The sequence below is a fragment of the Neolamprologus brichardi genome, chromosome 11, assembly GCF_056152115.1.
Source record: "Neolamprologus brichardi isolate AB-2024 chromosome 11, ASM5615211v1, whole genome shotgun sequence".
NCBI lineage: Eukaryota > Metazoa > Chordata > Actinopteri > Cichliformes > Cichlidae > Neolamprologus > Neolamprologus brichardi.
Genome location: NC_142114.1, coordinates 14130934 through 14149625, shown reverse-complemented (window position 1 = coordinate 14149625; position 18692 = coordinate 14130934). Strand labels below are relative to the sequence as shown.

Genomic DNA, 18692 nt, shown 5'->3' with positions numbered 1-18692 from the left:
ATGCTATCCTTTACTATATGATGAACCACAAATCTTGATGCTTTTCCATGAACCCCCCTATATCAGTTATTTATTTTTATAGGAAATAGGAATAGGAAATCCCAGTCACCCTAAAATCCAATTTTTAAATCCTATTAAAAGTTTCAGCTTCCCACACCCTCAGCTGGCACCTTCAGTTTCTTGGGTTTTTTAATAGATACATTTCAAATTCATAAATCATGTTTCACTTTTTGGTACCGCCCTCAACAACCCCCCACCCCCACCCGCAAACTTATTTCTTACATCCTTGATTCCTCTCCTAGTGAGGTGAGGATAAGACATCATCACACACATAGAAACAGTATGCGTCTTACAGAGCAGGTAGACAAAGGTCAGAGGAGACAAGGAGGCAAAAGGTAGAGATATGAGACAAGCCCACAACAAACCCTCATACCTTCAACATGGGATTTTTTTTAACCAGTTCTTTTAACTTGGGATTAATTTAAACAAGTATAATGTTTGTTTTTATCAAAAGGCAATGTGCATAGATTTCACTTAAATAAAGTAACACAGACTCACGCTTACTGCCATGTTTTGTTTACTCCCCAAAAGCTCATTATGAGCCATAAAAATGCTGCATGATGATGGAGGAAAAAGATAAATCCTTGAGAAGGCTGAACCAGCTATTACTGGAGCTATTATTTATTATATTGACACATTAATAGGCATATTAGATTTCTGCATTTTTCTAGTTTGTCAGTCACATCTGTCACAGTCATAGATACCTACATCTCAGAGATTTCTATGAACAGTCACATCAAACAGAAACTTGCCAAGAGCACGAGTTGATACCCAACAGCCTATCAACAGTGACCCCTTTAAAAGACACTTCATCAGTTCTTCTGTAGCACCTGGAAAAAGCAGAGGAGCAAAAGTTTTTGTTCCAAACCTCTGAGTCAGCAGTAAGGGGAGGCTGAGGGCCATGCTCCCAAAGGCCCCTGAAGCATTACCAGCAAACAAACACACCATCAGGCAGCAGGAGAGGGATGATAGGCCCAGACAGCGAGTCATAATTGTGAGAGTATCTGCTGAGAGCCAGTCAGAGAGTCCGAGCAGCAGGCAAGAACCACAGAGGAGAATCTGGGCTGTGTTATGGTCCTGACTGAGCCAAAGGAAATCAAAGGAGACCAACACTGGAGCCAGCACCTCAGCAGCCAATTCTGCTTCTCTCTGCAGGGAAGTTAGGTACGGGCTGGAGGGATGCAAGATGGAAATTGCTGCAGAGATCCCAAGCAGAAAGAAGCCTACTGAAGGTGCTCTGTGGACCTGCAGAGAGAGAATGACCAAGTTTGATACTGGCTGGATAGATAGATAGATTCACAAATGTCAAGTGAAAGATTTACGGTTTACTGCTAAAAGTTAGATGCAAAAGAAAAAGAAAAAACTAAAATAAAGGGAAATAGCTGAGGTAAAAAGGCCAAACCCAAGGATATTAAGTTTACTATCATTTATTAAAAGCAGAAACTACTCATTTACTACAAATACATGTCCACACACAGATACTACATTGAGTGATACCCACCTTAAATAGTTTGTAAGAGGAGTAGAGTGCAGTGGCTGTCAAAATTATGTTGAAACATGACGTGACCCACTCTGTTAGATAGGACGCCATTGATCCTGAGAGACACGGCTAGAGAACACCAGGAAAATTGCAAAGTCTTAATCAGTGTGTTTTTAGTTAGCTATTAAAACTGGAGACGGTGTCAAAATTTCAAAAATTTCACTGACAAACAGAGAAAACAATCAGCACCAAACTTTAGATAGGAATCACAATTGTAGCAGGAACAGCGACCGTTTGTTTTGACACGTGACAAGCAAGGATTTGGCAATGCGCAGGCGCAAAATGGTGCATTCTAGGCCATTCGTAAACCCTGCAACTGTTCTAACCAAAATGACCACCAGGTTTGAAATGCTTTACGGATTACTTGCTTATTTCTCATCTTTTTTTGAGCCCGTGTCTTATACAGATAACTGAAACAATGCAATTTTGTTTTCAAAAAATCTGAAAGCTCTCATTAATTAGCTGAATATGTTTGGTCGAACTAAAAAATATTAACCTACATTTTCAAAGTTATATTTGAATATGTACACTCAAACTCTCAATAAACTGAAGTCTAACAACTTTAGCAAATAACAAGAAGTAGTGGGACCTTAATGAACATACTTCACGGTTTGTATAAAACCTCCAGTAACAAAAGTGAAACAGGAAGGACGGTATTTATTTTTCAGGCCGTGAAGGCAGCAGAACTTCGAAAAGTATGGCGGCGAAGTGTTCGACAACACTAACAGAACAGTGGATACGTGAAAGATTAAGGCTAAAACACCCGTGTCTCGGTAACTTTAAATCCAAGCTAATATACACACTATGTAGGAGTAATCAGCAGCTAACTTTAAGGGTGAGACAGGGACATCAGACATTTGCTGTTGGAAAGTACTGTGGCTAGATACTCTGCCAGGCCAGAGCATCAGTAGATAAGCTAACGAGAGCTAGCGTAGCAATAAATGCTTCCTGCTCCAGACCACATCACCATAACATCTTAAAGTTATTACTTTTTAAATTTTGTTTAAATAGGCGACGTGCGGACATTGAGCCTTCCGGGGACATATGAGGAGAAGATCAGACACCTGGGAAATGGTCTGAGTAACTTTATCCGTCTGAAATCTCTGGATCTCTCCTGTAATGCACTTGTTTCAGTTGAGGTTAGTTTTAGATTGTTTTTTTATGGAATTAACAATTTATACTACTACTGAAGAAAGAGTAAGAGTTTAATAATTATAAATGATTAAGTGCAGTAGTGGTGTATAAACTATTTGATAGTTTGAGCAATCTCCCTCTAGGAATTTGAAGACATTTGTGAGTCCTCATAATGATGGGATTGAACAGGCTAATCACAGTAGATGCAGTCTGTGTTGGCCTAACATGTAGTTACATTTCTAGGGAAGCTGCAGCATAGGGTTTCGGGGGGGGGGGGGGGGGGGGGGTTGTGGCTAGTGTTTAAATTACCCACTGAAGTATAAATCCCATGTAACCCTATTGCAGCACACCTAAGATTACCCTGAACACTAAAACTGCATGTTCTTATGCTGATATCGGCCAATACTGTATAAGAGTCTGTATCTTAACTGTTCCATTGGTTTGTTCTCAGGGTGTGCAACATTTAAAAATGCTACAGAGGCTGATCCTCTACTATAACTGCATACCTTCTCTTGAAGAAGTGAAAGTACTGTTTAAGCTGCCATTGTTAAAAGAGTTGGACCTCAGGCTCAACCCTCTCGTCAAAAATAATCCACAGTACCGCCTTTACTTGGTGCATGCCATGCCCACCCTGCGCAAGCTAGGTAAGATGTTGTTTTGTTGCCCAGAATTTGCTCATCCCATATCAGGTTTTAAAATAATAAGTTCTCCTCGTTGATTTACAGATAGCTGTTCAGTCAGAGATGCTGAGCGTAAATCTGCCTTGATGCAGTTCTCTTCTGAACTTCTTCCTCAGCAGATGAGCTTCTCTTTGAATCTGATTGATGATCGAAGGTATGCTGAACACAAAATCCTTAATGTAAATTCTGTTTGATGAAAGTGTCAAATAAAGATCTGATACCAGATTTATAAGTAATATATTTTTGAAAATACTGTTTTTCTCTTATACACTCATGGACACTTTATTAGTTACACCTTACCAGTATTGATTTGGACCCCTTTTGCCTTCAAACCTGCCTTAATTTTTCATGGCATAGATTAATCGAGGTGCTGGAAACATTCTTCAGAGATTTTGGGACATATTACACGATAACATCACACAGCTGCTGCAGATTTGTCAGCTCCACATCCATGATGTGACTCTTCATTTCCACCGCATCCCACAAATGTTGTATTGGATTGAGATCTGGTGGTTGTGGAGGCCATTTCAATACAGTGAAGTCACTGTCACGACCAGATTGAGATTATTTGAGTTTTTTTGAGCATGAACCATAAATCCAGTGAGTTGCGGCCATGGTAACAGCTGATTCGATATTTACATTAACAAGCAGTTGAAAAGGTGTACCTAATACAGTGTCCATTGAGTGTATGCTGTTGTTCATAAAACAAGAATTTCTTCAGACCAGCAGCACAGGCAGCTACTGAGAAATGATAGTAAGGAGATTAAGTAAGGCTTGAGAAAACATTGCTATAAAGTGATCCTTTTCATTTTTAATGATGAGGTTTTGTGGATACATATGTTGAATTGGCAGAAAAAAAGAAACAGAAATGTGTGCCCACATTGACAGTTTTACGAATCGGAATCATAAGTAGATTTAAAAAATTTGTTGCAGTTTTCTTCGGGCTGGTGGAGCACATGAAAATGCAGCGAGATGAGTCTTCTCAACCTCAGTTGCTCGAGCGGTACCATTTGCTGTGTCATTTGTGGTTTTTCAGAAGCAGTGATCGCAGACCAGCTTTAACTGACCACTTAACCAAGAGCCTTTCTGTCCTGACCGACACTCGTGATATTGAGCTGAACTTTGTTGCCACAAATGATGGAGAGCAAAGTGAAGCTGTCTCTGACTCATTTCACAAGGAGGCCGATGGTAAGATGTCAAACTCCAAAAATCAAAATCAAACCTGACTAATTCATGTTTCTTTGTTTTAATTTCTGATAAATCCAAACCATCCACTGTTTCAGGTTTCAAAGAGAAAGTTTCTGAAGATTTTAGAGAACAGAGGAGCTCAACTCCCAAACAGGTGCTTTTATTGTTACTACAGATTAAACAACATTAACAGTATAAAAGTTCATTATGAAGTAGCTCTGTTCTTATTTTTAGGAAACTGCTAAATCCATCCTCAGGTATCCACTCACTAAAACTGGTAAGCCTATTTTTCTAGTTTAGGAGAGTGCAGTTTCTTTCTATGTCAGTATCTTATTAGAATTGAGATTGCAGAAGAATTATTATGAGAATAAAGCTTTCTTTGAAGGTAAGAAATCATTATCAGTAAGCAATTATGAAAACAACGTTGTGGTTATAAAAATGTAAGTGTGAACATTATTAAGAGCATGATGAAAACAAGACAGTTCACTAAGAGGCCACTAAGTCACAGTATGTTTGTCCAGTGCAATTTCCTCAGTTGATGACAGTGTGTATAATCACCACTAGGTGGCGACATAAGTCTTTTCCTGTGGGTTTTTTTTAACACAACGTGCTTGTCAAAGGTCGATTAATATCACTGGGATTTTTTTTATGTGTGTGTGCCACATGTAACTCGTCAGATAACAGTGAGTCCAAAGGGTCACAGATGAAAGATCTGTCTCATCAAAAAAGCTGCACCTCAATAAAAGTGCCTGAAAGACCAAAAGTGTCCTTTGGCCCCTACATAGAGCAACGTAGACCTGCTCATGGAAACCCAAAGCAAAAGGAGCCTCCCAAACAAACCAGACATCCAGCTAAAGGGCATTTTACCCCAAATCCAGGTAGGAAATAAATTTGTGTTTAACAAAATCCCTGAGTTATGATTTCTTTATTCATTCCACATTTTTTAATTTTTCCCAGATGAAAGCCTCCGTCACAGTTCCTCATTTATTAATATCCGGCCTCCCAGTCCACGACGTCCTGGTTTGAATCTGTCTGACCCTTTTAACCCCATCTTGCATCCTCCACGACTAACCTACTCCAGCTTCAACAAAACAGACGGGAGCTCCAGCCAGCCTGTGCAAGCTGAGAAGAAAAAAAAGGTTGGCAGCTATTTTGGTCCTCTTACTGATTTGCAAATGACATCGTGAATCATTCCTCATTCATCTACAGGGTTTTCCTTTGCACATCTATTCATGGAATCTCTGAACTCTCTTCCCAGGGTAGTTATAGGAAACCCCTGGAGATGCTCCTCAACCTCGTGGACAAACACTGGACAGGGGAGAGGTCACTGCATCAAAACAACAACTTCCTGTGTAAGTTTGTACTTTTGGTTTGGAGGAATGCGCTATCTGATTACAGAAGCCTGAGATAACGAATGTCTTCCTATCATTTCTATTTTGGCCTCAGCTCAGGCAGTCCAGATCCTCTCCATGATGGAAAGCGATATTTCCAGTCGGGAAACTGAGGTCAGGACCTTACGCCGGGAAGCTGATGCGCTTCGCTTTCAAGCGGCAGCACGAGAGGAAGAGCACAAAACTGAAGTGCACAACCTCTCCGCTCAGCTGGAGGAAGCTCGGAGAGCGGTGGTGAGTTGATCCACCGCTCAAACACAACACCAAGCTTTAGAGAACCATAAGAGTAAACTTTATTCACAGTGTTCACTCTAACACAGGGCAAACTGAACGAGCAGCTGAGGGTCGTTTTAGAGGAAAACGTTGCTCTGCAGAAGCAGCTCATCAAGTTAGAACGCCAATATCTGAAGTCTATGATGAAAAGCTCACATGTGTCTCAGATCAGAGGTGGGTGTACTTGCCACTGTGACATAAGCGAACGTGCTGCTTTCCCTACTAAGTGTCCCAGTTTGTGTTTAGAAGCTCAGGCCGAAGTAGAGGAACTGAAGAAAGAGATCGAGGGGCTGAGGAAGAAAGTGCAGGAAGCTGAGAAAGTCAAAGAACTTTCAGATATGCTGCAAGAAAGCCACAGGTAAGAAGATAGTGCTGACAGTTGATTTTGTTGTACCTACATGCTCAGTGTGAGTAAACTGATGTAATCTCAATCTCAACTCACCCCCTTGTTGGCTGGTTTTATGATTTAAATGTGCCTGTGTTTGTGTTCTGCAGGTCTCTGGTGGCTACAAATGAATGCTTGTTAGCAGAGCTGAAGGGAAGTGGGGAACATTAATGCAGAATTTGAACAAAGAGATGCACGCCAGGATAAAAATATCAAAGCAGGACTATGCCGACCGTCATATTAGCATGTGCCAACAAATATAAACTGCTTAAATTATTTTATTTTTAAAATTACTGCAGATTGCTGCAAAATTGTAGTAAGTGCTATACCTTTTTTATAAATGTTTCTATTATTTAAAATATGTGCATAAGCTGCATTTACTCGATGTAAACAGTAACGGGGAAAGGCCATTCATTCAGGAAGCTTTGTGTATGAGTGTGTGACAGGGCTGTTATATTAACAAATGATTTTCTGGGGGGGTGTTAGTGAAAAGGTCATAATGCATTTCCTGGATCTGTGGCGGGATCGTCTCTGTTTTGGCTCCTTTTTTAGTTTTTTTTTCTGTTTGTAGGTCAGTCTCCATCTGCTTTGCACGCCGCAGTGGAATGAATGCATCTAGATTCCAGCTGCACTGTGACTTTATTTATACTCTGCCTTCGGGCTGGAGAGATGCACAGGCAGACATGCACTTTCCTCTCGCTAACACTAAATCAAGCCCTGGCAAACCAGGTTAGAGGTTTGGATGCTACACAAACTGAATGTCTTCTTTTTCTTTTTATATGAATGTTACAGATCGCTGGTTGGTACTACTTGCAGGGAGTAAACTCCAAAAAAAAGAAAGCAAGAACATAACTACTGTTTCAACAGACACTCCAAAACCTACTCAGCAGAGGTTCCAGGGTGTGCGTGCATGTTTTCTTTTCTTTTTTTTTAATTTTCAATAATGCACTACAAATCATGAACACACTTTAAGAGATCTAAAGAACAAGAACAAAAAAACAAACAGAAAACACACTGCATGCACTGGGGCATAATAGTACATTACAAGTTATTTGAAGGAAAAAAAGACAATATTGTTTCTCCACATTAAAAGGTGCACAGTATTTGGCATTAAGCACAGAAAACAGATCATACTCAAGCTACAAAAACACACTGATAGCTGCTAGTTTTGCACTTGATGCATGAGTCTTCATCAGCTGAGGCTACAAGTAGTGTGTGACATGAATCTGTCATTCTGCTGGAAAAATATTCTACAAAAGTATAACACTCGTTTGCAATTTTCCCTTTTTCTGATACAGTGTGTAAGGAAACATTAAAATCCCTGCGTTTGTTTGTTTTTTCTTCAGTTAAATCTGTGCCTTGGATGACGGTACGCATTAGGACAGCGGTCCCCAACCCCCGGGCCACGGACCGGTACCAGTCCATGAGTCATTTGGTGCCGGGCCGCGAGAGTGAGACTCGGGTGTGAAATGTATGGTTTTCAGGGTTTATATCGGTTTTTAGCGTTATTTTGTTATCGTTTTTTTCGTTAACTCGGTTTTCCTGGGTCTTTTCACATGTGTTATGAATAAATCTTCTTTTTTTCAGTACCGGTACTAGTTTTATTTTGTTGTATTTATCCGCGACACCTTAAAGACCGGTCCGTGAAAATATTGTCGGGCACAAACCAGTCCGTGGCGCAAAAAAGGTTGGAGACCGCTGCATTAGGAGATTTTTATCAACAAATATTAGAGCATTAGCTGACTTTGTACACGTACAAGTTCATACATATTGATTTCAAACAATACAAGATTTTGTCGTCTCACAATTTCATTACTTTTTTTTTTAACAACACAATGTTGTACACCCAGTAGTCTCTTCTTACACCAGGCACAGCAGTTGCAATAAGATATGACAGACTCCTACCGTCATCTATATGCTTCTGAATCAAATGCAATATACATAACATGCACAAAGTACAGCAATACATAATACAAATAGAAAATAAAACTTGAAGCCAGTGTCTTAAATTAATGTGGCTATAACCTTTTTAGAATATACACAATCTTACCACAAATATATTAGAACTACTGTATAGAAATCTGATCAGGAAGTAAAATGTTAAAAATACAATCTTGTACAGTTAGGCTCATCTCATCTGTGGTTAGAGCTTTCTCTTTACCAATTTATTACTTAAAATGCATGTTAGCAAAACAGTTTGTGTATAATTTAATAAAATATGGTATGATAAAGCTAGATAAAGACTAAGGGGGGAAAAACAGGGAAGTCCTTTTAGGTTTTGTTTAAGAGCTTTAAGTAAGCTCATTAAATTCTGCATGGGAGAGCTTTTGTTTTGTTTTTATATGTATTTACAAAAGCAAGAAGGTATGATAAAGGTCACAAATATTTAGTCTGAGAGGGGTGACTAACTTTCACTAAAAAATCTCCCCAAAAAACTATTTTCTTGGTTCGAACTAAAGGCAGATTACTGAAAAGACAAGTGTGAGCTCATAAAATAACAAACAGCAGATTTCATGAAGACGAAACAGTTACTAAGTGCAGATGGCAAACAGACAACGCTGAAATCTGAATGAATTTAAGGTTTTGAAAGGGAAAAATCAATGATCTCTGTCAAAAACCTGTGCCAATTATCTTTGAAATGACAAGCTAAACCGTGTAACCAGCTAAACATGGGAACAAATGTTTCTATTAAAAAGTGCAAATGTATATTCACCAAACTGTTGTCCCACTTCTGTTTTTCTTGGCATGTTGCTCATTGTGCTCAATAAATACAAGGCCCTATCATAACAACAAAGCCTAAATAGTCATAGCAAAGCAGTTTCTCTCATTTGTTCTCTTCAGTGTTTGGCAGTAACTTGCTATCAGACAGGAATGTACCAGCTGGTGATGAATTTGTAAAAATAGATGTAAACAGTTTTCCAGTTCTCACACTTCACGAAGAGAGGAACTCAAAAACATCTCTCTCTCTTGCTCGCTCTCACACACACACACATAAAATAGATGGATGGGGAAAAAATATGAAATCCTATGCTTTTGTGCTTTCTATGAGTAATTGTTTAATAGAAAATCATCCTAGTAGTTGATCAAATGTTTATTTCCTTGTCTTCGCCCTCACATGGGTCTGCCCGCGGTGGGTTTGGTCACCTTCTTTTCATACGACCCTTGATGCTTGTACCCCGAAACGTATCCAGAAGTGTCAACTATGTCTACTCGTCCCGCCTTACCCTTCCCGCGGCCGGTTTCGTCAAAACGCTCCTTGTGCGACCCTGTAAACTTGGTGGTGTCCGTAAGACGACTGACTGTTGGGGACGCGACGGCTCTCTGTGAAGAAGTTTACAAAGAAAGTTTGAGTTTTTACTGCTGAAAAAGGAAACTTGTGAATCTTTCTGATCAAATCTTACTGTGACTCCTGAAATGACCGGTGACTTCCCCTCGATCAGCTGGAACACCTCTGCCTCAGCCTCCTCTCCAGTCTTGTCTTTATACTTCTTCCTGGCCAGCTCTCCCAGCGCAACCTTGAACTCATCGAATATGATGGTGCGACTGGATTTCTTCCTGTAATATAGGAGGAAAGAATGGATATTTAAGTAGGTGTTTCAACACCTTTATAACCCCGAAAAGTATAGTCATAGGAAAAAGATGATCTAGTCCTTGCCAGGTCTTAAAATTAGGTAAATACCCTAAATACACTGAAGATTTACAGCAATACATGATGTATTAATTCATTATTGAATTAACAAAACCTAAGCCAAAACATCAAAGCAAGTACACACCCCAGGCTTCAATATCTTGTAAAACCACCTTTAGGAAAAGCAATGTGAAGTAATCGTTTTTCTGTGTGACCTTATCGGTCTCTCACATCATTGTGAAGGAACTTATCTTGACAATGTTGCTTCACTTCATTGAGGTTTGCGGGCATTTGTTTATGTACAGCTCTCTCAAGGTCCCACCACAACATTTCAATTGGGTTGAAAGTCTGGCATTTGACTTTTTCAGCCAGTCTCTTGTAGATTTGCTAGTGTGGTTAGAAACATTGTCCCTTTGCATGACCTAGTTTCTGCTAAACTTTAGCTGTCAGACAGATGGCTGCACATTTACCTCTAGATTAGTTTATTTTACAGATGATTTCATGGTCCACTCATTGACTGCACAGTGCCACATAGCCGACAACTGAAAAATTAAGCCCAAAGTCAAACCCATCTAAAAGTATGGTAGCAAGTGGTATGAGGTATTTGTGCTGATGTGCTGTGTTTAGTTTGGCGCTGTGAATTACTGCCAAAGATTTCCACCTTGGTAAAATGGTAAATGGCCTGTATTTGTATAGCGCTTTTACTAGTCCTGCCTAGGGACCCCAAAGCGCTTTACACACCCAGTCATCCACCCATTCACACACACATTCACACACTGGTGGAGGCAAGCTACGGTTGTAGCCACAGCTGCCCTGGGGCAGACTGACAGAAGCGAGGCTGCCATATCGTGCCATCGGCCCTTCTGGCCAACACCAGTAGGCGGTTGGTGAAGTGTCTTGCCCAAGGACACAACGACCGAGACTGTCCGAGCCGGGGCTCGAACCGGCAACCTTCCGATTACAAGGCGAACTCCCAACCCTTGAGCCAAGGTCGCCCACACCTTGGTTTCATCATTATTATTATTATTCATTATTTTATTTTGCTATTCCCCTTGGCATATTTTGCTTCAGTATGGTAATAAAAGAGCTATCAGTCACAGTGTTGTTGATTCACCTTTGGTCCTTTTGGTCGGTCATTCAAAGACTTGCAACAGAAATGGTTACAAGTCAGGTGAAATGAGCCAGTCTAGCTGAAAATAGTGAATAGTGTTAAATAGTGTTAAACAAGAAAGTAAGCTAATTGGGAAATTAATATAAAAGCAGATAAATGAAAAAATTAAACTTTTTAATGATTTTTTTTAAACAAATACTTACATTAACTTTTATTTTTCCTGGTGCATGGTCATTTTCTTATTGACTTTTTGTTTTGCAATTTTGAGAATTTAGGTCCTCCATAGTACCAAGTACTAATGCTTTTCAGAGCAGTTTGAGGTTAAGATGACAGTCCACAGTCTACACTCAGCCATGTGTGATCACTTTAATGTGGCAGATGTAAGACAGCATGGAGATGGTATCCTATTGAGATAAACAATGGGAAAACTTTCACGTCTCCCAGTGTGTCTCAGTACTTATGTGTCGCCTTAGCAACTCGCATAGCTCGCATTTGAGGCCGTCTCTTAAAATCATCCATCATAATGTGTTCGGCTCACGCACTTAGACCCAAATGTATTTGACTGTAGCTGTCTGCTAAGTTCAGCCATGTATCTGGAGGGGTGTTGACTTTTCGTTTATCTGAGGATCAAACCGCTTTTATGAACTGAAAATCCTGCATCACGTCAATTTTTCTCCATCTGAAAGTGCTCCACTTGTTTAAATGGCCATTTGCCATTTTTAACTTCCATGTGAAAAGTTCATAGTAACACAAACACAAACTGCTATCACTGTGGTGATAAACTTAAACACCTAAACAACAGCCTATAAAGCACACAGTCTCCCCTGGCAACCTGCTGCCATAGAAACAACCTACAGTAAACAGAGATGTTTTGGTTTATTATTAATTTCACTTGTTCAGTGACTGGTTTTGTTTGGGCAATCCATTAGTGTTGAACATTTGGGAGCTTCATTCCCCCCTGAGTATGTTCCATGCTGTCTATTGTCAGAGGGGAAACTGGACTTTTAAACTGCCATTCCTGTGCAAGGAACATAGCTGTGTTTCCTCTCTGCAGACCTCCCCACACTGACCGGTTCAGTTCCTCACAGAATACAAAAGGCTAATCTGTGCAAATAAACAGAAGATGAGAAACTAACGAGGCTGTCATGAGGTTGAAAAGGACAGAAGTCAGAGGGTCATTATAACTTATTTTTGGCAGGGACACTGATAGTTGACCTGCTGTCTGTTGACATATATCAGCCATTTGGAATATATGATGCATATGGACTGAATGTATTACCCATGATCACATTCACTAATAAGGAAACCAAGCAGTGACTTCCAGGGATGAAACATGAATTCAACATCTGCGCCAATTTTTTTGTAAAGGCCACTTGAGGCTGGCTCCAACAGTAAGTCAAACCCCTTAGGCTTCAGTGTGAAAATGCCAAACTGGCTAACTGTGGTTACAGACTTGTGAAAATGCAGTTTTTAACTCTATAGCCAAGTCTCCCTTTATAAAAACTGTCTGTTTGTTATAAACCAATGCTTGCACAATGCAACCAATGTAAGTTGCCTTAAGCCTGCATTCTTATCTGAAGGACACCACATGGCGATAGCTGTGGTTGCAAAAAGACTTCCAGTCCTATGCAAAAAATGTCTCTCTGACTTGATCTCTATAAATAATCCCTGCTGGGTTTATGGTCTGAGCCACTTGATAAAAATTAAGTCTGTTTTGTAAATCTTGGTTATACTATGTATCAAAAGGGAGGGTTATCGGTGGCATGTTCATTGGCTAATGAATTGCGACTGACAAGTTGTTAGGAAATGCATGAGCAGTTTCACAGTCAGAACTGCACCTCACATCCTCTTTTATGAAAACGAGAACCACTTATCTCAAGGCTTATCAGATGCCTATGGATGATGTCACGGTAGCTATGTCAGCCTTTTGAATAGAGTCTTTGGAAACAACCTGTCTGTACGTTACTCTTGCTAAAGACCAAAGTTAACCACAGTGTGTTCAACACAAACACAGTGTTGAATTCAAAACGTGCTTCTCATGTTGCTTTACTGGTCTTTCTTTTTTTTTTAATGCTTCTACCTCTTTGTGATGAACCCCTTTTTAGGTACAAGCAACCATATGCTGCAGGGCTAAATGCAGTAGCCCAGGTTCGACTCCAACACGAAGCACTTGCTTCTCTCTCCCCACTTTATCTCATCTCTTCATCTAATAAAGACAAAAAGGCCTAAAAACAAAAAGCTGCTTTCACTATCTTTTATGTTCAGACCTACTTTTCAGTCAATCAGTATTTGATCTACACATAGCACATCAAGCTATGTGCCATGAGTTGCATCCGCAAAATTCTTCACTCTGGGTAGTTTAGTATCTACACAAACATAAAAATACTACAAACTTTATCCCAATATATTCCCATCCCTCGCTTTAAAAAACACAAAACATGATGCAAGAATGATCGAGGCCTCAAAACATTTAGAAACTACTCTCTGACTTGGTGGCTATACCCATCTTTTATATACAGGCTATGGGAAATACAACCAAAGCCCTGGAAATAAGATGTTGTTACAAATTAATGAATCTATCTCAGATTATGTTGTAGCATTCTGGTTCCAAGCAGGCGCATAGCATAGCAGAGACCTAATGTGGTGCAGCAGACCTCCAAATCCAGAATAAATAATGAGTCACTGAGCCATACTGTGATTTGCCAGTCCTCATTAAGATCTTTAATTTTTTTTGCATGCATTCTCCAACACTGATTAAAAGGAAAGTGATGATCTGCATCTCTTGCAATGCCAGCCCTCCCCCACTCAGCTGTGCCTGGAGTCAGAAACTACATGAAAAAGGGCCCTTCCCCCAGAACTGTATCTCTGTTTATACTGTCGGTGACGCCTAGGTATACAAACACCACATGGGTGGGTTTTTTTTCACATTTTACAGTAATATTTTCTGGATCACACTCCAGAGCTGTGAGTCTTGAAAGAATTGCCTGCTGCACCACCTGGGATTAGAACCCGAGGGAATCAGATGACGGCACCTGTAAATTCACACAGCAAACACACACATATCCAGAGACCTAATGAGACTACACAGAATGACTGGTAAGAAAAATGTGCAAAAAGCCATTGGGCATACTTTGTTCCTTAAAATTTGGGCCATCATATTATTTGCACACTTCAAAATACTGCTCACAAGTAGAGCTGGATGTAAACAAGACTCACAGTCCAAGTTCATTCTATTGAGAAAAATATTTGTAAATGTAAACACAAATTGCCATGCCAGCAGCAAAGGTGTCGATGTGGTTGGCTCAGAAAAACGATTTTTCTGTTTGTTGTATAAACAGACAGCTGAAATAGGAAGGAATATTTTATTAATGCGTCTTTAACTCTTAAATGCATTGAATGTATTATGACTGATTCGCCATTATTCTCGCTGCTGTGCTCATGCTCAAAGAAAATATTGTTTTGGACTAAGTCTACCTGAAATTTGACAGGATTATCCATTTTTTCCACCCTCCCATTTCCATCTTTAGACAACTTTGTGAAGTGGACAGACTAAGAGAGCGATAGGTGCATTTCAATATCCATCCATGTGTTTAACAATCTATTTCTGTATAATCTTGGAATCTCTTCCAGTAAATGTGTATGAAAAATGACTTAGATTGGACTACAGTTATATGCAGGTAGAAGATGGAAAATCTGCTAAATCAACGTGAGATTCCAGAGTAGATCTTTTTTCTCTCCATTCTTGTAGACACAATGAAGTGTGGCTCCTAGCCGTACTCTGCAATTCTGGTGCCGTCTTGCGTAATAATCCTTATTCAGATCATTCAACCAGGATGAAACAAGTTCAAAGCCTCTCTGTATATGAATGAAAACTCCAAAATAACCATGCGCACGGTCGCACAAACCAATGCTGTAAAAACCCCGCTCCTTACATCAGCTTTACTCTATGCTACTGCACACAAGTCCCGTATTGTGTGTGAACAACACTGGAACAATATTCATTTTTAATGTGGCGTGGATCATATGTACGCTCACCTTAAAAGTGTTACCAGCCTAGACAGCATCCGGATTTTCGGTGCATTTGGTAAACATGGGCGCAGCTGTGCAGATGACTTTTTTTTTTCACTCCCATGGCGAAATAATATTGAGGTCACAGTAAAGGGTGAATCAGCCCAGCCTGAGGAATATTAAGATGAGCCATCCTGGCATTTTGTTCTAGCTGCTGTTTCTGACCAACCGAATACTACAAGTCTCCTTAATAAAAGAAAGAACAGCATGTTCTGAAATGTAACATGAAATTCAGAAACTGCTAAACCGAGCCTTGGAGTTGTTTATGATATTTTGATGGCTTTATAAACTGATGATCGTGACTGACCTACTTATTAATGACTAAAGTTTAGTTTAATAATAGCTAGATGCCCTTCATGTGTTCATAGTTACTGAACAATAAGGTTGATGCCTGCTAAAAACAATTTAGTTCTTTGAACTGTTCTGAAACAGACACGAAATAGTTTTCAGTTTTATGTTCTTTGAACCACAATTCTAAATGTTTGCAATTCTCTACCAACAATCATCTACGAAATGACAAATGCAATAAATAAAATATGCGCTTCTGTCGTGACACAACAGCTTAGTGATTTAAACAATCAATTGCAAATTGGAAGGTAAAACCCAAATATGATGGAAAAGACTTTCTACTAATCCAAATTGAAATTGTATCCTTAGTGTGCAATAATGTCCGTGTCTTTCTTACTTGACTTTGCTGAAGACGATGTCCACGTCAGTGAGGGTGATGTTCTTGCCGTCAATCACGCCGCAGTCCTTGCAGAGCTTGGACCAGTTCTTGCCGTGCATCTCCTTGCCGGTTGCACGAGTGTCGCCGTGGATGGCGAAGCGTCGAAATGATTCTTCCAAAGCAGTAATCTCCACCGGTGTAGATGACCCGACACCACCGTCGCTAGTCCCATTGGACTCGGTCGAAAGCCTCTTGGATGCCCGGTCTTTAGAGTGTTCACTATGCGGCCGTAATGGGACCGAAGTCATATTGGGGTGCTTAGCTGTCTGGACTTTAAAATCATCTATGTTGTCTCTGGAAGGTAAAATAGCAAATAATCAAGTTATCCATGTGATGTCAGAAGTATAAAAGGAAGTTTACTGCTACTGAGATCAAGTGTACATGCATTGAAGTTATTCTTTTCTAAGCAGACTTGTGAATAGTCACAACAGAGGAGGTCTGTAAAAGAATAAGAAATTAAGTGAGTTGGGAAAAGCAGCCCCTGCAGCATGTGAGGTTTTGGCTGTGCATCAAGAAACATAAATAATTCCCTGTAATATTTTCCATTTACAAGAAAAGCTCATGGATTTGATCACAATCATCGGATAAGAGAGGAAAGAAACGTACAGCCTAAACATGGATACCAGAAAGGAAGAGGAGGATTTTCTGGAAAAATAAATCTGTTCTAAGATAAAGTGCAGTTTAAAAAAAGTGCTCACACTGCCTGTGAATAGGCAGACATCACGGTTCTGGTAGAGAAGTGAGAGTTATAAATAGATCTCTGGAATTCAGTATCACACAAATCACCTATAGTGTCATATACTACAGCTAAAACTACTTACTTCTGGTCTGCCATGTTTGTGCAGGAATTTGGTTCCCTCTGTGCAGTGTCTTGATTAGCCAACTTTTCTTTTCTCTTTGTGCTGTGGGAGAGATCAGAATGAAAGTGATTAATGTTATGGGTGTGTACAGATGTGAGTGTCAAGGAGGGTAAGAGGGAGAGAAATTTAATTAAACCAATTAACCCAGCAGCATAAAAACTGAAAGTGGTGCTCATACTACTAATACAAGGTCAAAATCCTTCTTATAATCAGTAAAAACACATTTCTTTCTGCTTTCTACAGTCTGTGAGGACACACATCTTTCCACTGTCGCTTCATTCAGTCTCTCCTAACACATCGGCCAGATTTGCATATGTATCAGCAGCAAATTCTTCTTCTCAAGTCAGCTTTACATAAACATACAAAGGAGTGACAAAAATAAAAAAGTAATTTAACCTTTTTTTTTCATTCTATAAATATAACAACACCCTGCGTTATGTTTGGATGATGCATTTCTGCTCACCTTTCAGCTGTTCCCATACTCTGCTCAGCATCCTTAAAGAAACAGTGCTGCCATTGCAAAGTACACCCAAACAAACTCTCTACAACAATTTGCCAGAAGTTGTACTCACGTCGGTTTTAAAAAGATACAAACGAGAACCGAACCAGAGCGGGATGCTGCGTCCTGCGGTTCGAACCGTCTGCTCTGGCTAACAAAGTTTAAGCAGCTCCCTCGAGCCACCAATGAAGTGCTTTTACGCTCCCCCAGTGGCAGTGGCAATATGAAGGGCTTTGTTTCCACAATCCTGTAGCTAACAATCACAAACGGGGCCTAGCTAAGGACGGTCGATGCTTGAATACGTACAAAAGTTAAAAGACTGACACTGCATAAAGCCATTATAATCAGAACGTTGAATCTTTGTGAGGAAAAAGAGATTATTAATGTGTCTGAATAATAGCATTCACAGCTATAGACACTGGGAACCCATTGTCCAAGGCAAGTGGCTTCTCTGTCTGACCCATGCCATTTCTTCACGCATGCACACGGTGACATCGCAGAGTACCACTATTGATGGCAGGGGCTTCTGTAGTCATATGTCATCGAGATCTCCAGCCAAGACAATTGAGACTGAGTTATTGAGGTTGCTGAAGTCTCAATGGATTACCAATAAAGTTCGTCACCATTAAGGAGAACAGAAAATCATTACCATTTTTACTGAAGTAATGTATTTACCACCTATATCACCTATATAAATATTTGTGCATTTTTAGACATGGTCAAGAAGATGTGCTGAAAATCAATACCAGCATCAGAATGGGGAAAATGAGGGATTTAAGTCACTTTGAACATGGCATGGTTGTTGGTACCAGATCAGGTGATCTCTGTATTTCAGAAACTGCTGATCTGCTGGGATTTCCCACACAGCCATCTCTGAGGTTTCAATTCAATTCAATTCAATTCAATTTTATTTATATAGCGCCAAATCACAACAAAAGTCGCCTCAAGGCACTTCATAGATACAGATTTACAGAGAAAGGTCTGAAAAAGAGGAAATATCCAGTAAGCATCGGCTGAAATTGCCTGACATCAGTCAGGTTATATTGAGAGGAAAATGGCCAGACTAGTGTGAGCTGACAGAAATAGTTCAATAATTCCTGGGTTACAACCCAGGAATTCAGAATAGCGTCATCATCTAAACACACAAC

At 39.9% G+C, this 18692-nt stretch overlaps 3 protein-coding genes across 6 annotated transcripts; 1 reads left to right on the top strand and 2 right to left on the bottom strand.

Moving 5' to 3' along the window:
• Positions 1 to 771: 771 nt before the first annotated feature.
• LOC102783334 (transmembrane protein 276-like) lies at positions 772 to 1828 on the bottom strand. Its single transcript, XM_035912335.2, has 3 exons — positions 1790 to 1828; positions 1562 to 1669; positions 772 to 1305 (listed from the first exon to the last, which is right to left on the bottom strand). The coding sequence occupies exons 2-3, from the start codon at positions 1649 to 1651 to the stop codon at positions 772 to 774; spliced, it is 624 nt and encodes a 207-aa protein (XP_035768228.2). The 5' UTR covers positions 1652 to 1669; positions 1790 to 1828.
• A 461-nt stretch (positions 1829 to 2289) lies between these two features.
• On the top strand, positions 2290 to 7661 carry cep72 (centrosomal protein 72). Of its 4 annotated transcripts, none has more exons than XM_087848159.1 (14): positions 2290 to 2373; positions 2612 to 2739; positions 3186 to 3378; positions 3460 to 3568; positions 4451 to 4602; positions 4698 to 4756; positions 4837 to 4879; positions 5388 to 5480; positions 5560 to 5741; positions 5861 to 5954; positions 6049 to 6227; positions 6314 to 6440; positions 6513 to 6624; positions 6762 to 7661. In XM_087848159.1, the coding sequence occupies exons 1-14, from the start codon at positions 2298 to 2300 to the stop codon at positions 6820 to 6822; spliced, it is 1608 nt and encodes a 535-aa protein (XP_087704285.1). In that variant the 5' UTR covers positions 2290 to 2297; the 3' UTR covers positions 6823 to 7661. The 4 variants fall into 4 exon arrangements, with proteins under 4 accessions (XP_087704285.1, XP_087704284.1, XP_087704283.1 ...); XM_087848158.1 differs by having other exon boundaries at positions 5280 to 5480; XM_087848157.1 differs by having other exon boundaries at positions 5280 to 5480; positions 6314 to 6624.
• A 1608-nt stretch (positions 7662 to 9269) lies between these two features.
• Positions 9270 to 17684, bottom strand: tppp (tubulin polymerization promoting protein). Its single transcript, XM_006801370.3, has 5 exons — positions 17618 to 17684; positions 17007 to 17087; positions 16144 to 16479; positions 10053 to 10206; positions 9270 to 9972 (listed from the first exon to the last, which is right to left on the bottom strand). The coding sequence occupies exons 2-5, from the start codon at positions 17018 to 17020 to the stop codon at positions 9763 to 9765; spliced, it is 714 nt and encodes a 237-aa protein (XP_006801433.1). The 5' UTR covers positions 17021 to 17087; positions 17618 to 17684; the 3' UTR covers positions 9270 to 9762.
• Positions 17685 to 18692: the final 1008 nt, after the last annotated feature.